Source organism: Ptychodera flava, chromosome 1 (genome assembly GCF_041260155.1).
Source record: "Ptychodera flava strain L36383 chromosome 1, AS_Pfla_20210202, whole genome shotgun sequence".
NCBI classification, from domain to species: domain Eukaryota; kingdom Metazoa; phylum Hemichordata; class Enteropneusta; family Ptychoderidae; genus Ptychodera; species Ptychodera flava.
In genome coordinates this window covers 18,861,925-18,886,579 of record NC_091928.1, presented here as the reverse complement: position 1 = coordinate 18,886,579, position 24,655 = coordinate 18,861,925, and the positions used below count along the sequence as shown (strand labels likewise).

Genomic DNA, 24,655 nt, shown 5'->3' with positions numbered 1-24,655 from the left:
TCATAATTTTGGACCAAATGGATATCATTTTCAGCAGCTACAGATTTTAATCAAAATTTTGGCAAAAAGCAAAAAAATTGATTGTGGTACAATTTATAAAGTTGACAAAAATAGACTTTGGCGCCCAAAGGGTTAATACATGGTATATGAAAGAAAATGTCTTTTATAGGTACATGTATGTTGGCAACCCTATTGGAGTTATACAAATTAACGAAGTACCTAAGCAAATCATTGCATCTCGAAAATTGTTTGTCTATGCCAAAGATATACACTTTTAACTTCGAAATCACAGAAATGGCTTGTTTACCCTTTGACTGCTGTAATTTTTACACCAAAATTTTAATGCAATATTTTACCAATTTCTGTGAACTTTTCTGTACGGTTTTTTTTCATAATTTTGGACCAAATGGATATCATTTTTCAGCAGCTACATATTTTTATCAAAATTTTGGCAAAAAGCAGAAAAATTGACTGTGGTACATTTTATAAAGTTGACAAAAATAGACTTTGGCGCCAAAAGGGTTAATACGTGGTATATGACAGAAAATGTCCTTTGTAGGTATGTTGGCCACCATATTGGAATTATGCAAATTAACAAATTACCTATGCAAATCGTAGCATCTCGAAAATCGTTTGTCCATGCCTAAGAAATATACTTTTAACTTTAAAATCACTTAAATAGCTTGTTTGGTACGTGGTATATAACCGAAAATGTCTTTTGTAGGAATGTTGGGCGCCATATTGGAATTATGCAAATTAACGAGGTGCCTATATGAAACATTATACCTCCAAAATGATTCCCTGAGCCAAATAACTAGTGTCAACTTTGAAATAACTGAAATAGCTTGTTTAATATGTGATATATAGCCAATTATGTTTTTTTGTTGATGGTTGGCCGCCATATTTGATTTATGCAAATTAGACATATTTCCCCAAGGTGGATTCGAGTAAACTTTTAATATGTTGTTCTGGGTACCTCATTTAAAATGCATTCTGAAGAAAAAAATTCTGTTGCAATTTGTGGTGGGTTAGGTGCCAAAATCTCGTAGATTGACTGGACTATTTCTTGCCATTTCCAAACTAAATCTATGTACGAGATTTGATTCTGATCTGATTAGCCTTTTTTGAGATATCGAGCACACTGACAGACAGACAGACACACAGACATTGCTGTGACATATGCTCATGTGTGTGAACACCTGAGCAAAATATAGTGCAGACCTTGAAGTTTTGATACCTGCATGGATGCTTGTTTAGTTTGAACTTTAATGTGAAGTATTTTTGTAAAGATATTTTTCTGCCTGAATCAAAATGCAGACTGTTGTGAATAATGGCTGAAACATTTTGTGGTAATATAGAAATCATAACAATAAGCCTTAAATTTGTCAAAAACACCACTGAAGGCGCTATTTTCATCGCTATCTCAAAATTTCTGTGGACTTGCCCTCACGAAAAATTCATCAGTAGTCAGGCTGACATTGACATAACACCTCTTAAGAGGATTTGTGCTGCTGAATGTTTTAACCTTTTCACCACCAAGTCCCTGTATATATTAGGCCTAGAACACCAAGTCCCTGAGGAATTTTGAGTGAATTGACGGTATCATTTTGTCATAGGCTATTACAACATAGACTAAACATAAAGATTTGAACATTATACATCATCTGAAAGCTTATAAAATTTTCTTAATACCGGTATGTATGGGGTGAGTGTCGAGTTTTCTGACAAAATCATAGTAATTTTTTAAATTCAAAGTCAATTATTACAAAAGTCCTATGACTAGCAAGACCTTTGTGAATTATCGTATTTCATTGTTATTTGAAGAAGTAAAATTTGAATTAGTTGACCAAAATTTTACAAATTTGGGTACAAAAACCAAAAAATAGTATTTTTGACACATGATCATTCTAAGATCAATCTTGTATACAGTAGGGTCATTTGTATCACGTTGCATAGAGAAGGATGCAGTACATATTTGTTGCACAACAACAACTGTAACACCATCATTACACATTTGGTTCAGCAAATCTTTTGAAGAATTATTGTAAAATATCAAATCACAATATAATGCGTTTGATTTTTGGGTAAAAAACCAAAAATTGGTCAAATTTTGTAAATTTTATGATGAAAATTTTGAAAAATCACTTTCATGTCGTAAATTACAAAATATACAATGAACACATTTAATTGAATAAAATTCATCAAGAGTTGAGTTCACTGATCAAATATTGTTCATTCAGGTAAAAAATGGTGACAACATCACTGTTCGCTCCCATATAGTTATCAAAACAAGTCAACAATTGTATGAAACATGGACATACATATACAGACAGACTGACATACACAGACTGGCACAGAGTGATGACATTGACCCCAAGTGTGCCTTGGCTCATGGAGATAACAAACAGCTGAATGTTATGATAAATAGTTAAGTATAGACCTATACAGGCACTGAGAGTGAATATGTTACAGCAATTTGATTAATTGATTAGTTTCTTTTCCTTTTCTACTCCTGTGATAATCTTTTATAAGACAATCAATCTGCAAGGCAGTTTATGTATTGACAAATATGTTATCTTTTACAAGCACACAGTAAACTGTTCTTGATTTTTCATTTACAATATTTGACAAAGACTGAAATACATAACATGCAACCAATGTTTACACTTTGCCTATACACCAGATACATGGAGAAATTTCAACATACAATCATCAACTCAGAAACCCTACAGGAAAAGTAAACATTGTTTTCTTCCAGAACAGCTGGTGCATCAACATCTGGAACAACTTACAAACTTAACCAATTACACAAGGATGATGAAACAAGAGATAAAATTAAACTGTGGTGAACTTGACCATCCCTTTCAAATCCTTACCTAACTTGACATCTTAAACTAAAATACACTGCATGGTTAATTGCGCACAAAATACATCGGGGTGGACTATTTGATAAGGACTATGTCTGGAAGATCGATGAGGTACATTACAGTATCTTTTTTATCCGATCCATTGTACATTCTTTTTTCCCCACTCTCCCATCTTTTCGATTTGTCAAACCTTCTCTGGCTAAATTTTTTATTTATTTGTTTGGAATTTTTTCAAAATCTGCCAGGATTTTTTTACTGCATTTCAACACCAAATACACATATCAAATGCTTAAACTAAATCACCACATTATATACTCTTAGTGTCAGTAGGTATAAAATTACCAAAAAAAATCTTTAAAATACAAAATGAAAGATATCCCAGTAAAACTGAAAGTTTCGCAAAGTTGCCCCAAAATTCAAAATTCCGGATTTCAACTTAATTTCAATATATCTTATTAACAAAAACCCTAAGAACCTGTTTACTAAATATCAAAGCAATCAGACTGGTAAATTTTGAGAAACAAATTTTTTGACCAAAATGAGAAAAATTGCCCCCCAAAATACAAAATTGCAGATTTCATCCTAATTTTAAATATATCAAATTAACATAAACCCTAGGAACCTGTACACTAGATATCAAAGCTACCAGATCACAAGTTTTAGGAGAAAAATTTTTTGACCAAAAAAGGCAAAAATTGCCCCAAAATAAAAAAATTGCCAGTTTCAACATACCTTCAATACATTATATTGGGATTAATCTTAGATACCTGTATACCAAATATCAAAGCTATCAAATCAGTAGTTTTTGGATAAAAAAATTTTTTATCAAAAATTATGAAAATTGCCCCAAAATTACAAATATGACAATATCAATACAATTTGCACAAGCATGACTGAGGTCATTCTGAGGAACATGAATATGAAGTTTCATAGCAATCAGATGAGCGATTTCAGAGAACAAGATTTTTTGACTAAAAACGGAAAAAAATACCCTAAAAATACAAACATGCAAATTTCATCCCAATTTTTGCACACATACTTTAGAATACCTAAAAAAATCTGCATACTAAGTTTCAACCAAATCTGACCACTGCTTACTGAGTTTTAGCCATTTGCAGGATTTTTCCTTTTTTCCCCTCATTTGCATATTTTTGGCACTGACATGTTCATTTGAACAAATTCACATCTCCACCCCTAGGTGCACCTGTACACCAAATACTAAGACAGTAGGTGCTACGGTTTAGGAGTTTTTGATGTGGACGGACATACATACATACATACATACATACAGACGACATTTTTCCACCTTATACGAATATCTCCCATTTGCATATATACATATGCATAATATATGGGAGCTAAAAAAACCACATACCCGGTACTACAAAAATGACTAGAAAACTAACCAAAAAAATAAGCAAAATTTTGCTGCAAATACTATTAATGTTTTCTAAAGACTTCAACAATTCCATTAAAAAATAACTTAAATGTACTAAAGGGCAAATCTGTAAACTAGAGGAATCATAAGCTCATGGAGAGAAAAAAATGAAAATTCTATTTTTTTCGTAACAAATCATTTTGCAGGAAATCATGCAAAGCTGGGTAAAATCCTGATACATTCACCTTATTTTCTAAAACTGATTTATATATTTTCTGGTTAAACTTTTAAAAAGAATATTTGTACAAATGTTGTATAATCTACTATGTTATTTCTCCATCAACTCATAATATTTTGTAGTGTCCGTGATGGTGTGTCAACACAATAAAGAACTGGTTGCCATGGAAATACTGAGAAAGTTTGGTTCACAACTTTTCTAGAGAAAACTTTAAGCTTTGTGAATTTAGTAAATTTAGATATGTGTCTACAAGATGAAATTTTGACAAAAGTGAAACACTCTAGAGCACCCTGATTGTGACTGAGCCGTCTGTACATGACAAAAATGTAACAAAATGGCCACCAGGCATCCATTTTGCATTGGGTTGTAAAAACTAATAGACCTGCATACTTATAACATTGGTCAATGTCCTTGTACCAACTTTGAATAAAATAGGTTGATATATGTCTGAGTTATGGCTGTGGACATGAAAAAATCATAACAAAATGGCCACCAGGCAGCCATATTGCATTGGATTGAAACCAATTGACATGCATGTTTATTACATAGGTCAATGTCCTAGCAACTTATTAGCAAATTAAATAGAGAACAGTAAGCTATCTTACTTTGCTATCACTTCATCATGTACCAGGCCCAAAGCTTGACGGATGTGTTTTGGCATGCTGTTACCACTACAACAGGCATTAGTCTTTAAATCTTTGCTAGAGCGTAACACTTTACCATAATATTCCTTAACATTATTGATAACTTCTGCTGGCTTTGAATCATTAATCTTTGCTGTCAGATCACAAGATTTTCCTCCTTCACAACAAGACATTGTCAGCTTTGTGAGCAGATATTGTGCTGTGAAACAAACAAACAAGAAAAAAGTGTATGAAGTTTCCTATTGTCGATCTGAATAATATTCATCAATTGTAACATATAAGCATGCCCAGATCTGTTGTTTGCATGTCAACAAATTGGCCTGTTTACAACCTCCTGTGCACACTTATCGTGACCGTAATTTACTCAGACATAAACATTCGATCCTGCCCTTGAATGTCAAAGGTGAACGGGATTAACTTGATCCTGGCTCTTCCTTGGGATTAATTTTTCTCCATCCCCCATTTGTGTCATATTGTATTTAACACACGACAGATTACTTTCAAGTGATGATGAACATTTCTGAGGGCTCTGATGTAAATTACAATCATTTTGTAAATCAGACCCCACTCGTTAAATAAAGTGTAAATAAATAAATAAATAAAGAAAGAAAAATGCAAGCAAACCGTCACTGATGCAACAGTGTGCATACCATAGTCTGGTTGTATCAGTGACGGTTTGCTTGTATTGAGTCGAATGCCTGATCGACACCTCCTTTAGCCAACAAAAGCCTGGCGACTGTACAGCAGCCCTCACAGATTAAGCTACTGGCCATGTGGTTTCCCCTTTCTACCTCATAAAGTCAGTTACGTTCAATCCATGGGCAACGCAACTATATTTCGATGTGTATGGTGCTCACATATCGAACATTGGCTGTCTCTGTGTGTTGCTTTCAGCACCTTGTATTGTACGGTGTGGCTAATAACTTCGCCAAGTTTGTAGCACCCGAAATAGCTTCAAGTTCTACCAAAAAACATATGGCCAAAGTCCCTGAAGCTACTATAGACATGGATACAAAATTAAGTATTTCCTGAAATTATCTCACTGAGGTCATCCTAGGGACCTGTAAACCAAATATTAAAGCTGTCTGACCAGCGGTTTTGAAAAAACAAACAACCCAACAGTTGACAGAGCTCTGCTGTGTTATGTAGACAATTACTTTTTGTGACACATGTATTGATGAAAAAGGTGGATATCTTTGACAGCTCATTTCAGGATGGCCTGACAAAAAATGGCAAAATTAGCTGCAAAAATACAAAATTGATTATATAATTCTATCATAATTTCAATATATTACGTTAAGATAAAGCCTAGGAACCTGTATACCAAATATCAAAGCTATCAGATGAGAAACTCTTGAGAAGCAAATATTTTGACTAAAAATGGCAAAAATTGACCGACAAATACAAAAATTGAAGATTTCATCAAATTTCAATATATCACAATAAGACAACCCCAAGGAACCTGTATACCAAATATCAAAGGCATCAGACAAGTATTATTGAGAAAAACATTTTCTGACAAAAAAAATGGCAAAAATTGCACCAAAAATACACAATTGCAGATTTTGTTATATATTCAATATATCATATTTAGTTCATCTGTAGGAACCTGTATACCAAATATCGAAGCTGTCAGACGAGCGCTTTTGATGAAATAAAGTTTTGACCAAAAAAGGCAAAAAATTCTTTAAAAATACAGATTTGCATATTTCATCACAATTTGAACAAATCTAAGTTGGGTTATCCCTAGGTACCTGTATACCAAATAACAAAGCTGTCTGACCAGCTGTTATGAAGAAGATTTTTTACCGAAAATGCCTTCTTGGCGCTAATTTGCATATTTTCAACAATATCAAAAAATTAAAAAAAAAGGTTTCTCAAAATTATATTTTTCATCTACACAGCAAATATCAAATCAGTAAGTACTGCGGTTCTCAAGATATTTGAGTGGACGGACGCCTCACAAACGCATATACCGCCATTACCGGTACATACATATACATACATACAGACTGACTGACGACGGACGCCGGGCGTATACCCATCCCATAGCTTCTATAGTAGATAAACTATTCAAAATGGGACCGCAGCGTCAGCTGACTAAATATGCTGTCACACGACTTGTAAAACGCCATATCAATACATACAGAGCGAAGTGAGTACAACCAGCATGTCATTAAATGCCCGAAAACTCAGTTCGTCCGAAAACTGTCACACTGATCGCCACCAAGATTAGAATTTACGCTACCTAAATCTCCATACATGTACTAGTACTAGGTATAGGTAACTTACCAGGATATGTGTCAAGCTCAAGATGAATTAAGTCCGACGAAGACTGCGCAGGCACACCCTGCAGGCACACTACTGTACACCGGAAGTACAGTTAACTTCAACGTCATAAAGTGGACTTGACAGTGACATACGTCACGAATTTCTGCCATCGTCGTAAACTACGCACCCCTTTACGGCAATAGCTTGGCGGGCGCTTAACTGCGCTACCCGCAGAGTATACTTTGCTAATTTTTTTCAGCTAGCTCTCCTGTAACTTTTTATTTGCATTTCCAGTGCCCAGTGTAATTTGCTGCTCCTGATGTTTTCAGTGAGCCCCTGTTTTTATTAAAAGGGTTACAACAAATAAATAAATAAATACCCGCAAATACGTGTGGTGTGATACATAGCGTCTGCCGCGCGCCGCGTGCGGCCGCCATGTATCAAAACGGCTTACCCTAATCGAAGAAACGGAACGGAACGGCAGGCCATACAAAATGGAAATTTGTTTCTTTTTTTTGCGATGCGTGTGTGTCAGTATGGCGTACATTCAAGTTTGCTTGCGTCACAGTCCCTCTATCCATGGATAGAGGGACTGTGCTTGCGTATACTTTGCTTTATAAAGGAAAATGAGAGCAACTCCACACATCGGCTCTACCAAGTTTGTTTGATTTTACGATATGGTGAATAAAAGGATCATTGCATTTATTTTGTGGGGAATACATGACACCGGTGAATCGATAGTGCTTTGACCCTAGTCATGTGATTTGGGTCCCCGGTAAACCGGTTTGTTGATTGAGTGATTCGTCTTAACGGTATTTCGGAACAAAAACTGGGGGTTCCTTCATCAGTCGCTCTCTTGTTTTGTATCCCCTCCGCTTGGTTGTGTGATAAAGTTATCTGCGTCCTCGAAGAGGAGTTAAGCCAGATTCGTTATTGAGAGAGTAAGCCACTATTGACTGACTCTATAGTGAGCGATCCGGTGTGTGGTGTCATATTATAATTAGGGGTGGACATGATATCCTGGGGGGGGGGTCTGGAAGATTTTCGAAAAAAAAATTCCCAGCAGATAAGCTTACAAAGGAAAAAAAAATTCTGCCCTAGATGACTTATGAAAAAAAACTGGCAAGCTAACGTGGAAGAAAAAAAATCTATCACAGTGTCATAACATAAAGGAAAGAAGGTGGATCTGACGACGAGTGCTGCTGATGTATAACTGGAACTTATTTATTGAATACGGAACCATGACTACGCCTAACGGCGCAGTCAACGGTACATGAATCTGCCTGTGTGTCAGTCGGACCAAGTTAGTGTGTCCTCTGTTGAGTCTTGGTCACTCCAAGGAGGAGTGACCGTGGTCCAAGTTCTCCGTCGTTTCGGTCAAAGTTCTAGTTTCTGAGTAAATGTCCTGTCCCGGTCACTCCACAAGAGAGTGACCGTAGTTATCGGTCCTTGAGTTCTTCCTTCGGTCAGAGTTCTCCTTAGTTTCCTCTGAGTTAGTGTGTCTATTTATACAGTATCTTGGCTATGTCGGATGCCGACGCCATAAAGAATATAATAAGACAATACTTTGATTTACCGACATTAGAAAAGATTACAAAAGTAAAAATTATCACATGCCCGTGCGTGGCTTGCTACAATTCTTTTGTTTCAAACCCACGCCACGAATAAATTAAAATGATGACAACGGCTCAATATTACGATTGGTTGAAACACCGGAGGGACGGTGGTTGAAACATGGAGGTAGGACCTCCATGGTTGAAACAAAATAGAACATGGGGGTAGTACGCAGAATACCTCCATGAGAAAATAGACCTACTGGGCTATTCTTTTAAAGGGAAACCTAAGTCCAGCGACTTTGACCGTTTATCCCTTCCAAAATCACCCTTGAGTAAAATGCAGCTCAAATTTGCAACATAATTGCACGCGCTGACGACTACGGCGCGACGAAAAGAGACATTGAAGTAGACGACATTTATGGAAATGAGCCCGGAATACCATGGGCGCGAAAGGGCTCATGGGAGAAGCGTGCGTGACGTCATCGGCGATACGGACGATTGTAGCTTGCAGCTGGAGGAGTACTGTGTACAGTTCAGCGTGTTCGTAAGACGACTATGGAGAGTTCGGACAGCGATATTTCTGACATCGAGTATTACTTTTCCCTGACTGAAATCAAACCATACTAATTTGAACCTGTCCAAGATATGTAATAATTAGAAAGCATCTCAAAACATCGTTCATATCTTGGTTGCTTGCGTTTTGTGTATGATTCAGCGGAGGGAGTCACTGTGCTTGTAAACTGAGACCCCGAACTGGATTGGAGAGACTGAGTGACCCTGCGATCCTTCAACGCTACGTTTCTAAAACAGAGTTTTCTGTATCAGTCGCTTAAAATTAATTTTTGGTTCGTGAATGATACGGAATGATTGACTGATTGTATGTGTTACCGTGTAAGTCGAGCTTGGCCAGATCTTTAAGGTTGCGAAATCTCCGATACTATGTATCAGAAAATATTTATTCGCGATTTGACAAATCTATTATAGTGTCGTCTGTTTTTCGAAGCTGGTGTCGAACTTCGGAAGTCGGACTTACTCAGATCTACAAAGTGATGAAATCGCCGATATAATGAATATTTGCCCGCTATTTAAAAAATAGTATCGTCTTAAAGCTTATTGTAAGGAATGTGTTTCATACAAGACCAGCCCAAACTCCCGATGATTTCCGATATGTCCTCTGTTCAAGTCCCGATCGCCAAGTAAAAATGTTTACATGTAAAGAATGTAATTTGTGCAAGGGCCCCCGAGTCCCGATGATATCCGATCGGCCCTCTCGACGAAGTCCCGTGGGACATTTAATGAAAAAAATGCTTTACATGTAAATAATGTATTTCGTGCATTAATAAATCTAATAATGTAAAACATACAGTATTCTTGACTTCCGGCCATGGATGCTATTTTTGAACTAAGAGTCGGACAGAGGTATTCGGGTGGTCAGATCTGTTAGGTGGTGAAATCTCTGATATACATCGGATATTTACCCACGATTTGACAAAGTATCGTCTAGTATCAGAGTTAAAGTCCAAGTCGCCGATATTTATCGGATAAATATCCGTGATTTCGTAGACCCGGCATGCTAACACCATACAGTGCAAGTAAATCTAGGATCGTCTGGTATCGATATTAGCCTAGGAGTTCCGGCGCAATTGATATTTATCGGGTAATATAATATCGGCGATTTCTCACACCCGGCATGCCGATACACAGTAGGCAAAAAGTCATTCCAATATCTTGTAATATCAATATTACAAGGTATAGTCCCGAAATTGCCTATATAATTATTGGTTATATATCGGAGATTTGGCAGACCCGGATGTCAAGATAAGAGACGCTTTGTGTAGTTTCGTCTTCGGATTTAGAGTCCCGAAATCGCCAATATTAGCCTAATATTTATCTGGTTAAAACCGGCGATAGTAGGCTGACTCAGCATGTCAAGATACGAACCGCATTGTGTAGTATCGTCTTGTATCGGTATCAGAATCCCGAAATCCCTTATAAAACAATCATCCTGAAAGAATTAGAACATAACGTTGTATCTTTTACAGATTTTTAAACTCGCCCGACTTTCTTTAGCCACTGTCTTCGAAAAAGCTGTTCTGTGGGAAGACGGTAAAAGCTGACTCCGTTTGTTCTTCCCTGAGTGATTTTTGCACTCCACTGAACAACAGTTAACTATTTTTTATGCTATTGAGCATTAAAGAGTCGTAACGTGCAATGCTTTGGTAGTGTCACACACGTTCGTGTATCGCCGATGACGTCACGCACGCTCCTCCCATGAGCCCTTTCGCGCCCATGGGATTCCGAGCTCATTTCCATAAATGTCGTCTACTTCAATGTCTCTTTTCGTCGCTCCGTAGTCGTCGGCGCGTGCAATTATGTTGCAAATTTGAGCTGCATTTTACTAAAGGGTGATTTTGGAAGGGATAAACGGTCAATGTCGCTGGACTTAGTTTCCCTTTAAATGTGTAAATGAGCGAGATCATGTTGTCGATACTGTGCTGGTATTTCATGGCGCCAGCATTGTTAGAGTCCAAACAAAAAAAAAGTCAGCTTGATCACTTGCGTCCCAGAACGCAGCGTGAAATTTTACTATTCTGTGCGCCAATTTGGAAGATTATGGCATGGGCCAATGTAATAGAAAATGACCTCATTTTCAAAATAATACGTCCGTTCCCTCTGAGTTGAGAATATGACAAAGTACATTTCTTTAAAAGAGAGTTTGAAACACGTGTGATTTATAATCATAAAATGCATGATCGCTATTAACCTTAAAATAATCCTCGCGTCTTTGGCGGGTAATAATTGGGCTCGTCTGGCCTCGAAGAATAATAGTAAAGAACGTGTAGACATTCGGATGGCGGACTTTTTGCGTCTTCTTGTGACCATCTCTTGGTTTGCCGTCAGCATTATAATAAATAAAGCCTGTTCGTAAATCTTACTAACAAGAAAAACACGCTGGCTTAGCGTAAAATGGAAATAGAAACCAAGCATTGTGTTCAAAAAATCTTTGCAAAACTGGCTTTCAAATAGATCCTCATTCGTACGGAAACGTGTTATTTAAGTGCATAAAATGATATTTTGTTGGACTAAACACTGTTATAAAGTTTTGAGAGAAGCAAAACATTGACTTTTTCAGATTTGGGCATTCAACGAAAGTAAAGCAATTGAATTTCATACAAAGGGAAGTTGCATACTAAAGGCATGAGTAAAATTACACTCAAGAGCATGATCGGCAAGCCAGAGCAGGGCACGGAAGACACTGTTGCTTCGATAAGGGAGACAGTCATCGCGTTGACGTACACGGATATAAGAGAATCCGGTCCGACAACCTACCGGCCCCGCGACGACTTGCCCACGACCCACTGTTGATCACCATTTCTAACTTCTTCTAGTAATATGTGGCAAGAAATAGTCAAATGATAGGAAACAATAGACGAACGAGCGGGTTTTCGCGGCATTTGGCAGGAAAATTCTGTAAATTGCACAGTATATCTACACATAGGGACGTATCGAGAGATCCTGTGCACGGTCATGGCAGTGATCAAACGGCTAGCTACCGTTGGCCTATCGGTGCTACGGAAACTTCGTTGGTGTACCTCCTGATTGCCGGGTAGGTCTGAATCCCCTTTCAAATGAGTTAAACCCCACATAGCAAGAAGACCTATGAAGTCCTTCACTTGACTTGATACCTGTGCTCGGGATTCTCGTTTGCATCCCCCAATGGGGTAGCCCTGCGTACGATGCTGTGTGTTCCGCTACAGCTAATCGTCCCGCTCACTGTGGTGAGCGGGGCGATAAGCTGTAGCGGAACACACAGCATCGTACGCAGGCTACCAATGGGGTCAATTTCGTAGTGGAATTGGATTTCCACAGCCGAGTGTAGCGAGCCATAATACCCGGTTCTCTTGACACGGACCACAGGCGCTCCTTAGCTTGGTCGTCTGCTAAGTAGATCGATTTTCGGATCGATCTATTGATCCCGTAGTCGATATGCCCGCCACTGCATAGGTTGCATGCAGTGGCGGGCATATCGACTACGGGATCAATAGATCGATCCGAAAATCGATCTACTTAGCAGACGACCCATCAGCTAAGGAGCGCCTGTGACACGGACGTTCATGCAGACCACGGAACATATGCTTCTCGCTGCAGCGGGCATTGCTCTGACAGCTGTAGATTTCTGTAGCTTGCGTTATTGTCAATTGTACTCCTGTTGGGCCTCTTGAAATGAAAGCTCTCGTTCTTGCTAGCGATGTCGTAGACTACAGCCCGGTCATTGATAGTCTGCATATACACGCGTACACTACAGGTAAGTGTTTAGCTCCATCATGGCTCGAGCGATAACATAACATAACATAATGTTTATTGCGCAACAACACACTTAAGAAGTAAGGCAAAAATACTTGTACAGTTCAACGAAGTGTGGTAAGGCAAAAATACCTTTACAGTTCAACGATACAAGGATTAACAAACACTGGTTGTAGCTGCTGCTGGGGGAGAAAGTAAAGTACTTGAGATATACTTAACAAGGGGTAATTTATCTGACTGACTAAAAGATGTAAATGAACTTCTCTTTCTGGTCTAAGTCAACGAAACCAGGACTGCACATAGTTATTGAGGAAAATAATATCATTCTGTAAGTGCTTTATTTTGGACAGATCATTACATAATGGAATTCATCCTCTACTGAAGATGCACAATACTTACAAATTCTCTCATTTGCAGGGACTTTTGGAATTGATCTCCGACCTAATTCAATTTGTAAGTTGTGATCAGAGATTCGAAGTTTTGTAAGCCACTTCCTATAAGTAAAATTTCTTATATCCAATAACAGTAGCCGAGCCCCATTCAACTGATTCAAGAAAATCATGATCAAATGTGATCTCAATCCAGCGTGTAATTACTAGATTTGGTAAGTTGGTATGCTTGTGACAGATCAGCCGCCATTTTAACAAGCAGCAATATCGCAAACATTATAATCAACCCGTAAAGTATAGTGCGGCATTCTTGGATATGTTGACTACAGGGCCCCCTCAGGAGCATGCGCAGCGCGACAACCACTGCGCTTTAATAGGTAGTAGGCTTTCAATTCTAATCGAACTTTTTCTAGGCAAAAAATACATACACTTTGATTTCTCTGGGTGATAAATTATGTCATGTTCAATACCATATCTATCACAAAGTTTGTACTAAGACAAGCTCGCGTAGACCTTTAATTGACGGACAAAGAAGCACTAGGTTATCAGCATACATAAGATGGTTGATAATTTGACCACCAATATTACATCCTTCCCACAGGATTTCAGGACTTTAATTGAATAGCCACAGATAGATGCAACATAAAATATATTTCCCTGGCATGAAAAACGTGTGATCAGACAAATGTCGCTGAAATTTCGATAGAACAAAATAAGGGGTGGACCATTTGATATCCTGGGGGGGGGCTTGGAAGATTGGTGGAGAGCCATTATTTTTTTTTCCCACGTGCTTCACCATGAATTATTTTTTTTCTACAGGGCATATGCTGGCAACTTTTTTTTTCACTTTCCTTCTTCGAGATATATTTTTTTTACCAAATTTCGGTGCAATGTTTGTTTGCTTGGTTTTTCACACTCAGTAACAAGATGCTGTTCTATCGCACACAGACTATATTCAAGAAACTAAATAAAGATATGTAAATACATGTACATTTTTGATTCACTTTACAAAAACATATTTGTAAAATCATGTACATTTATGGCATTTACTTGTCAGTGTTGTCCTTACATTGAAAGTAGCCGGGTAATTTAAGAAAGTAGACGGGTGGACTGCGAGGGAGCGAAGCGACTGAGCGGCGAGTGAGCGTAGCGAACGAGGGGGGGGAGGAGTGGCGAGAGGGGGTGTCCCCTCTCGCAAGGCGAAAAATGAAATTTTGGAGTGGAAATGGTTTTCTCTGGTGGCATCTGAGGTGACATTTACAGACTGAAACAGTAGTTTTGTTGTGTGTCTTAGACGTGGCTCACATACAACAAAACAAACAAACATGATTTTGTTTTGTTTGTATTATTTATGACACACTTATGGTTTTATTTGCAGTGAAGATGTAACATTTAATCTTAAATCACCCGCTGTCTGCTCATTTCATTGCCCATTTCCCATTCTTCATTACCACATAGTAGTTTCCCCAAAACCATCAAACTCATTCGCTTTTGTTAAGAAAAACATTGGTAAGATAATTCACTATAACAGTGTTCGCATTTACGAATAAAACATGCGTATATAGAAAACTCATAACAATGAAAAAATGTGTAGAGAGTCGATCCAATGCGTAATAATATTACGCATTGGATTGAGTCTCTACGCATTTTTTCATTGTTATGAGTTTTCTATACGCAAACGATAATAGTAAAATGTTTGCAGGCTGTCTCTCTTCTTGTGGTATTTTGACAAAATCCATACATTCAGATTTACACATTTCTGGAAAACACTGGTGAGCAATTTCAATTTCAGCATACTTCCTCTAATCATCAGGTCATGTATACTGTACAATTGTTCATATTCAGTTATTGTTCCTCAAGCTTGAAATGGTTTATGCTTTATAAAACTTGATTTTTATTGATGCTGCAGTGTGCATCGAACAATTGCCAAGATTTTTTTTTCCGAGTCGCAATGGTCCATAATTTTTTTCAATCAGCCACTTAAAGCCAGATTTTTTTTTTCGAGCAACTCCACCTGGCATCTTTTTTTTCCCCCAAATCTTCCAAGCCCCCCAGGATATCAAATGGTCCACCCCTAAACACTCTCGCGAAAACTTCGCAGCACTTGCCATCATGCACTTGCTTATGAACTACAACATTTTACAACACTCAACACACGGCGGCCCGGCGGGAAAACTAAATACGCTGGCCCGAATCTACTCCCATTAGCTATGCTAGGCGCAATTCCCTGACCTTCGGATTGTAACAACAATCTGCCAGCAGTATCGGGTGTCAGTTAGGCAGTCGATCGTTCTTCAAAAGACGGCATCATTCGACTCTGCTTTTACGGGAATGTGGAGTTTTGGTTTTAAAGTTTCTGTACTATGCAAATTTATCAGTGAACTGACTAATTTTGGGTAGTTTTTCCTTTTTTGAAATATTTGAATATCGTCAGCTCCTCAAGTGATGGGAGTTCAGAAGGGAAAATGCCTGATATAGGCTATGCGTATCATAGTCTATTTTCCCGCGGACAATGTGTGCTGATTCCGGCCACCATGGTCATCAGGTCTAAAATAGCAGTTTGCTGAGGTAATTCAACGGACCTCCATGATAGTTAGAACAAAAGAACATCGATTGCACTGGCCTCTATGACAATGATCTAGGCTAATCCATATATGGGGAAGGTCAAGGCTGAAGGTGAAATATTTGCATATAACATTTCATATATTTGCATGTAGAAATTAGCCTCAAATGGGCATGGACTGTAAATGGTCAATGCAATGTAATGCAATGACTTTCACTTTGAATTTTTTATTTGTAAACCATAAAACATTTCAGAGGACAACAGGAAGAACATTCAATGGTGGTTCAAACTGTTGTTTTTTTTTCATTTTTGCCCGGTATTGCTGAGTTGTCACTTTTCGGGTATTTTTTTTGAAAATGTGAATGTTGCATACCCTCTACAAATGTGACCCGTGTACATCCATGAAGACACTTGCGAAAAAAAATTATTAAGTGTCTGGCCGGCAAAATAATCGGCAATTTCCGATGAAGTACTGTGAAAACCGTCAAAATTTCACAGCTGAGAGCAACATCACTGTGAAGCCCTTCTAAGTTCTACCGTGAATAAGGAACCGTCGTTTAGGGAGCCAATCAGTGTGTATCGTTTCATATCATGTGATTGTGATGGTTTAATAGTTAATACACTTCCGGGTCAGGAGTCATGTATGTGTCTCGCACGTAGCGGCCCAGAGCCCACCAAAACAATCGTCTCTCCGGCTTTGTGGCCTGTTTATAGCCAGGAAAAAGCGAAAGGGGGACGTGGCAGAGCTAATTTACGTCCGATTTTGTCGATGGAAATCTGATATGGAATCAATAGACCTGTTCGTCCACGATCTCCAGATCGGCATGTGCACAGATGCTCAGCTGCATTCATGCAGGCGGCGGCGTAGCCAAAGCCGGACACTCTCGCCATACTCGAAGGGCTATCATGGAGGTAGCAGTGGTTGCACAGTTGCTCAGTGCATTGGAACTCAATGACAATAGGAGCCCGGAGGTACGCCAGTCGCCATGAGTGGGCGATCTTAATTTGTCCATGGACGCTAAGTTTACATCCATCACAGTCCCTCCTTTGTGGAGGGACGCTAAGTTTACATCCATGCTTTGTCAAATTCCCTGAAAAGTGTCGTGTCGAAAAATTACAGAAAGAGCAGATCATACATTTAGGTTTGAGCGAACGTTTTGGGACTGCATCACTATTTTCTGCAACTCCGTGCATTCTTTACATGTAAAGAAGTATGACTATGAGCTATCAACTCTGACGAGTTAGGGGTGGACCATTTGATATCCGGGGGGGGGGTCTGGAAGATTGGGGGGGGCATTATTTTTTTCCCACATATTCCACTGGATGGTTTTTTTTTTATTTTCCTTGTGAATCCTGGCAATTTTTTTTCTTATTTTGCATTCTTCCTTCAAAGAATTTTTTTTTAATGCAGCGATGTTGCAAAATCAATCTGTTTATCAATACATCAACAGACTTGTACATAAGGGACTGGTGAGTTTCTTTGGCCTGACAGGGTGGTGGATTATTTTTCAAAAAATGAACGAATGGGACACAAGGGAAAATATGACAAAAATAGTGACAGCAAATTGGAAAGGGGAGAGAGAAAAAAAGTCGATTACTAAAGAAAAATAATACCCGAACAAAATTCAAGAAACAAATTTCCATTTTTGTGTGGCCATACAGATCCCCGAGCTAGCTCAAGTTTACCGTGTAGAGGTAATGGGCTGAGTCACGGTCACTCCACAAGAGTGACCGTGGCGTGGCTGAGTGTGACTAGGTATAAAGTAGGAAGATGATAACTGACGTCGTCGATGGGCAGTAGGTTTACGATGTTTTAAAATTTTATTTCATTAAAGCAAAGTATACGCAAGCAAACTTGAATGTACGCCATACTGTCACACACGCATCGCAAAAAAAAAGAAACAAATTTCCATTTTGTATGGCCTTCTGTTCCGTTCCGTTTCTTCGATTAGGGTAAGCCCTTTGCATGTACCAGTACCTTTGAGGTGTTGCTATTTAACTTAAATCAACGACCATCATGCACTTGCTCATTTTAAGAATAATTGTGATCGCAAGTGAGAATTAACTTTCCATTGAAATGTTGTGTGCTAGAATAGTGCCTGTGTAGTTCTCAAAACAGTTTACTTATGGTGTAATTTAGTTGTCAAAAAGTATACACAAAGGTACTCTATTGCATGCAGCCAGCTTACTGTACCTGTACTAACTTAGGGGAAAGGAGGTTTGCATGCTGCAAATTGAGCATAGCTATAACATAAATATTTTGCATCATACTAATAAAATGTATCAGCTGTATATGTGTGTGTGTGTGTGTGTGTGTGTGTGTGTGTGTGTGTGTTTGCTCAAGCTAAATGTATTCCAGACTTTCAACCAGCTTGACCTCAAATCTGACATGTACGTCCCATCCCCACTTGAAGTAAAAGGTTTTGGCCAACTTTTGTGGAATATCTTCCACTTAAAACCACTCCCTGTGTTCCATACACAACAATTCAACCCAATTCAATATTTCATACCGTACAAGTCCTATTCAATTTAATGATTTAATAAAGTTTTATAATTGCCAGCAAGAGTCAAGATTTTCAGTCTTCTTTTTTCCCCAATTTGATCTTTAACCTTAACTTTATTCAACTAATGTCAAGGTCAGTAATTTGATTTCAAGTAAAATGGTACCATATGAACGATAACTATTAAAGATCAGTACTTATATTCAGTTATTGCTGTATGGGATGAATGACAATTTTTAGTAAACAGAATATGCCAGCAGCAGTGATAAATTCCTCCACAACTACCTAATACTCTATGTCATCTATGATGTTCAGGTTTGCTATGTATATGTGTGTACTGTCTGTTGCATATCAATGCTGCAATCTGAAAAAAGAGATCATAAATTATGGGACAGTTTAGCCTTAATTTGTACACTGGCATCTATGGTATAAATGGTATATGAACAAGCTTTTAAGTCAAAAGAATACAAAAAAAAAATAAAATGGAGTTGAAACAAGCAGGTGTAACTAAAGTGAATTTATGAACACAACACTAAATATTGTTTACTGAAGATATTACGAATAGTTTAAAAACTTCTTTCCAACATGGTTCCCAAAATCATGATTATTCCACGCACCTGGAGTTACTCTACACAATTTACGGTTGCAGAATGAAGTTGCTTAAGATTGAAAGGATTCAAAATTTAAAGAGATATGAATGAAAAACATTATGCAATGAATTGATTGATAAAAATTATACAATTTAATTTTCAAATTCTCATAAAAAAAAAATGTTTCTTCTTCCTTTAGAAAATTGCAGATTATGAAAAGTGGTGAATGTGCTCTATGGTATGCTGTTCCATAAGATAGCCCAAGAAATCAGAAAGAACGTTCAAAGGTAAGTGTACATACTGAGTAAACACTAAACAAACACTCAATAACTACATGTATCATTGTATGATAAGTAGATATTATTCCCTAATATATTTCTTTGTTTGGTGAAGGAAAATACAAGTGATGTAATGACTATGTCACCACAAGTCGAAGACAAGTGGTGTTATGTATGTCATGAGTATTTTCCGAGCTAAACAAAGAAAAATATCAGGGAATAATAATATAATAATAATAATAATAATATTTGGTTCTTATATAGCGCACATATCCACAAGTAGATGTGATCAAGGCGCTTTACAATTATTATTACCCCTGGTCACTGGACCTAATATGATACCACTCAACTCCCTGGGGAGCAGACAACAGCTCACATGTGCAGCCAATAAGCGCAGCAGAGCTAAACGCACACATAACAACCACTGTCCTACCAGGTACCCATCACTCCTGGGTGGGGAGAAGCAATGAGGAATAAAGTGCCTTGCCCAAGGACACAACACCACAGCCATGCCAGGGCTCGAACTCACCATCCTTTGATCGTGAGTCCACTGCTCTAGCCACTGGCCCATGATGCCTCCACAATAATAATGTACTTATGGTATGCGCAAGCCAAGAATTCATTATTTTTTGCAAAATAAAAGTTTTTCTCAACAATTCCGTGCTTAAACTTCTGAACTACTTTTGAAATATCAGTATGCCGTGGATGAGTTTCAATCATTTCTAGTTGTTGCATGAGTGAGGAACAAGAACATAAATTATGGTATTTATGTTTGTGTACGGATCAAATGCCAGATGACCTCACACAACACGTCCATTCCACAAAGTTATACTTGATTTCAAAGATAGTGTAGGCCTAGAAGTGTAACTCAGACAAAGTTACGGTATTTTTCAAGAACAAAAATTGACTTAATCTCAGTGTGGCACCCGACCATACCCTGGTTGCAATCCTTACAGGACCCATGGAAATGCAACCAGCTTCAAGTTTGTTGTCTCTGAAAATTATTCTATTAATTCCTTAGGAGTATACAAGTGTTACACTCTTGTGTTTTCGTAGTTACCGTAGGATTATTATTGTTGAAATCTATGAAAATATTGATTTTATTACTTTTTGAGGCTCAGTGTGCAGCTTCGATGAGCACTTGATTCCCTTTGTTGCAGTGGAAACTGCCAGTCACTGCAAAGGAATAATATGGGACAAACACAGTACAGCATAGCAAGACTATGAACAAATGTTGATACACATACTGTCAAAGGCTTGAAAGAAAAATATGTGGACCTCTGGTTAAATGACCAAGAAGTGATGTCAGGTGTTTTTAAAGCGTGAGGACATCCTACCCCACATTTGACATCTGCCGTATACTAGTCTGTAAGTCAAAATAGGAAGTACATGACAACAGATGTCATCAGTGATGATGCCATCAGTGACATCAGTCCAAGAAACACATCATACCGGTGCTTGTCAACAAGCCCATGACACATGCCAAAACAATACTTGAATGTAGAGAGAAGCCCTTGTCTTAGGTAACTTTTATTTACAAGTTTGCAAGAGAGGTGGCCACATCCCTCAGCAATGTCATTCTATGAAGTGCATGCACTCGCATAGCGAATAAAATATGTATACTCCATAGGCTGGAGTGGAATTATTGCTATCTAGGTGAGACAAATTGATTATAGTAAAGTTGGTATCATCTCTCTTGCTGTACAGTCCACAAAGATGACCATTAGCAAAATTTCCAATATTACAAAGCAGAAGAAGCTGATTCAGTAGTTAAACCATGTGGAAAAACAATGCAGGGCAGGTACTGCCAAATGGTGTTGATAGATTTAATTGTTCATGCATCATGAAAAGATCTTAAAAATTTGGACATCAAATGACAATCTAATGAAGGAGTTTACATGTACTAAATGTTTCTATGTCTTGAGAATCAAATTGGCAAATCATACTGTGTACTGCTTTACCTTAGAGGTGTCACAAAAGCTTAAGCTTGCTTGGTATTTTGTCGCTGAGTTAATTACAACTGAATACAAATAACTACAGTGCTTAATTAGTGGCAAAACGCATTGTTAAATTAGCTCTATGATATTATTACATGCCTCAAAATGTGAGTGCAAATTAGCTTATTGATTTGAGTATAGGAACATCTGGGGAGGGGTACTGACTGGTTTCCATGGTTACCCAGTCCAGTGAAGCCCTTCGACATTGTCAATGTCAATGTAGACACTTAACACTAGATGTAAAATATCTATATGTGCATAGCTATTTTGACTTTCATTAATTGTAAAATTGTTTGGGAATGTCCTGCATGTAACTAAATATCATATAGAATTAACTGTGAAGAGGCATGTAATAAAAATATTATTGCCTGAATACATGGGTTTATTTGCCCTCCTGGCGTCGGGCAAATTGTCACCTGCTCTCAGGCACATAAGCCCATGTATTCAGGCAATAATATATAATATGTGTTAGTCTTTTGCTGAAAGACATCACACTTGCCCCTGATGAGTCAATGAAGCCATACAAGTGTCTTACAGTGCTGCCAGACATCACACTTGCCCCCCTGATGAGTCAATGAAGCCATACAAGTGTCTTACAGTGCTGCCAGACATCACACTTGTCCCCTGATGAGTCAATGAAGCCATACAAGTGTCTTACAGTGCTGCCAGACATCACACTTGCCCCTGATGAGTCAATGAAGCCATACAAATGTCTTACAGTACGGTAGACTTTCTTAAACACACAAATTTAGCGCTTCAGTTTAAGAATTAGGGTCAAGAGATTGGAAAGGTTCTGGTCACTTTCATCACAGGAAAATGGTGAATGTTGATCTTGATATAATCACTCTCATAATTGGTTTAGCAAGTATTGTTCCATTAGTTACTGCAGTAGTTGCACTTGCCAGCTGAGTTGCTGACAGCGAACAAAAACAGAGAGTGTATTTATCCCTCAAAATAGGATTTCTAAGTTTATGGTCGTTTGTTGAAATCTGACCACATACTGAAGTATCTGATGTATGGTCAAACATTTGTCATTGTACTTTTGTAACTTATTTCTCCTTTGGATGAAAAATGATATACAGTTGGTTTCTGTGTCTGAAAAATGACATATTGTACCGGTATGTGCTGAAGCTAGTACCGGTATGGTAGGCTGACCATATCTCCTGACAATATACAAATTAATCAAGTAAGGAAACAATTATTCTGAGTGTCTGTGTACTCGACCATTTTAGTATTACCTCAATTTTATTATCAAGAGTTCTGATGTTTTCTTTGTGACTTTTACTGCTAATAGTAAGCAACATATGCAGTTAAAGCAGCAACTACAGTGTGATGACATTCATATCAACTTCAGTGTTCTTATTCTTGGAAAAATTACTGCATGGTGTATATTCTGATAGAGTGAACAGTGGTGTGTGTGTTTTGTAGATGAGGTTTGTAATTTAACATAATGTAGCTTGAGAGGGAATGTGACTCAGTGTCATTTAACTGGTATATATCATTTTATTTACTATACATTACTGGTACAGTGGTAGCTCCTATATTGCTATGTCTGTGAGATTAATCAGTGCATTCTATATAGAGATCCATCCTGAGCCATTGATGATTCATTCAAATGAACATGTTAATTCCTTAATGTTTGCCAATGAGATTAAAAAGTGTAAAATGGTCAAAATCAAGATCTGATATCTAGTTTAACATAGGTTGAAATAATGTTTACACATAATCAGTCCTCCTGACATGATGCCATATTGATCCAAGTATCAAATAGTGAGTCCAACATGTACGGTATCTCACAAAATAACCCAAATGACACCACACACATACCGGTACTGTATAAAACTTTCAATCAATCCATAACAGAATGATAGATGCAGTGATGTGAATTTCTCACATACTAGAATTACACATACATAAATACTGCAAAAGGACAATTAGCTTTATAATGATTACACCAGTCACAGCCAAGAAGTGTACAATCCAAACTTGGATCCACTTCCTAAGAACAGTTGATCCAGCAGTTACTATGTCATCCCATGATGACATGTTCATCCTAAATTTCTTCAGCAACAATGTAATATAACTACAATAATATACCATACCACTATAATTATTATTGTGTTCAAGTTATCTGATTGATTAAGATGTGAAAATAACGGTGCTATATTTGTGATATACAGCACAGTTGACCCATGCATGAACTCTCTAGGCTGGAGAAAAATTCCTGTTTTACGTTTCATGTCAGAATGTTAATATATTGATATTATGTCATAGCAATACATGGTACACTACCTCAGCAATTGTATACGGTATTTTGACCAGTTCACTCCATATATGCATTTGCTCTCACTCATGAATATATTATGTCTTTATTGGTCAATATCTTATGGTCTTGTGGTACTACCATAAGTGGTTGTGGTTTATTGCTTCAATATTTCATTTTATAGCAGGGATATATAATTTTTGAATTGGAATTTTATTATTACACAAACTCATATGCATTAATAAATGGATTTGCATAAATTACAGACCAAACATGGGATCACTTGTTTAGACCAGGTTACCTCTGTGTCCACTGTTTAGTCCAGGGCAACTTTGATTTTTGTAGTCAAAAGAATACAAATTGCAATTAATGTAAAGGAATGGTCTGCATAGTGTTGTAATGTGTATTTGTGAACTCAAAAGTTACAAAGAAAGCTATGTACACTGTAAAGTTTCGTGTGCAAGAGTGTGTGTTTTGGAAATCTGCTAATAACTATGTGTAGACTTCTTGTGCATCAGTCACAATAAGCAATAAGTGAGCCCCCTCCCTTTGCCCCCCAAAAGTGATGAACAGTCTCTCCCCCCAGGGTGGATAATTTTCATGACAACAACATCCCCACCCCCATATTGCTTGAGTAATAAGTATTGATCTAATTTCGAATGGTAACACTGGCCATCTCCAGAAAATGAATCTATGCAGGGAATCTTATTTTTTACCCAGAACATTTTTTTACACTTAAGCTGCTTTTTGACAGGATGGATACTTATGAAAATCAAGTGACAACCCCCCATACTGTATGAATCCCCCCATACTGT

At 37.8% G+C, this 24,655-nt stretch overlaps 2 protein-coding genes across 4 annotated transcripts in view; both read right to left on the bottom strand.

Moving 5' to 3' along the window:
• The window catches only part of LOC139132078 (arsenite methyltransferase-like), a 47,706-nt gene extending 40,159 nt beyond the window's left edge, over nucleotides 1-7,547 (bottom strand). The window contains exons 1-2 of one of the 3 annotated variants that reach the window (XM_070698477.1): nucleotides 7,420-7,547; nucleotides 5,089-5,326 (exon numbers count right to left, since the gene is read on the bottom strand). In XM_070698477.1, coding sequence (XP_070554578.1) covers nucleotides 5,089-5,300 — 212 coding nt within the window. In that variant the 5' untranslated portion in view covers nucleotides 5,301-5,326; nucleotides 7,420-7,547. Of the gene's footprint in view, nucleotides 1-5,088; nucleotides 5,327-7,375 lie in introns of all 3 variants that reach the window. The other 2 variants (XM_070698484.1, XM_070698472.1) reach the window with 2 other exon arrangements.
• The window catches only part of LOC139132056 (VWFA and cache domain-containing protein 1-like), a 236,752-nt gene that overhangs the window by 131,604 nt on the left and 80,493 nt on the right, over nucleotides 1-24,655 (bottom strand). The gene's annotated exons all lie outside the window — the stretch shown is intronic.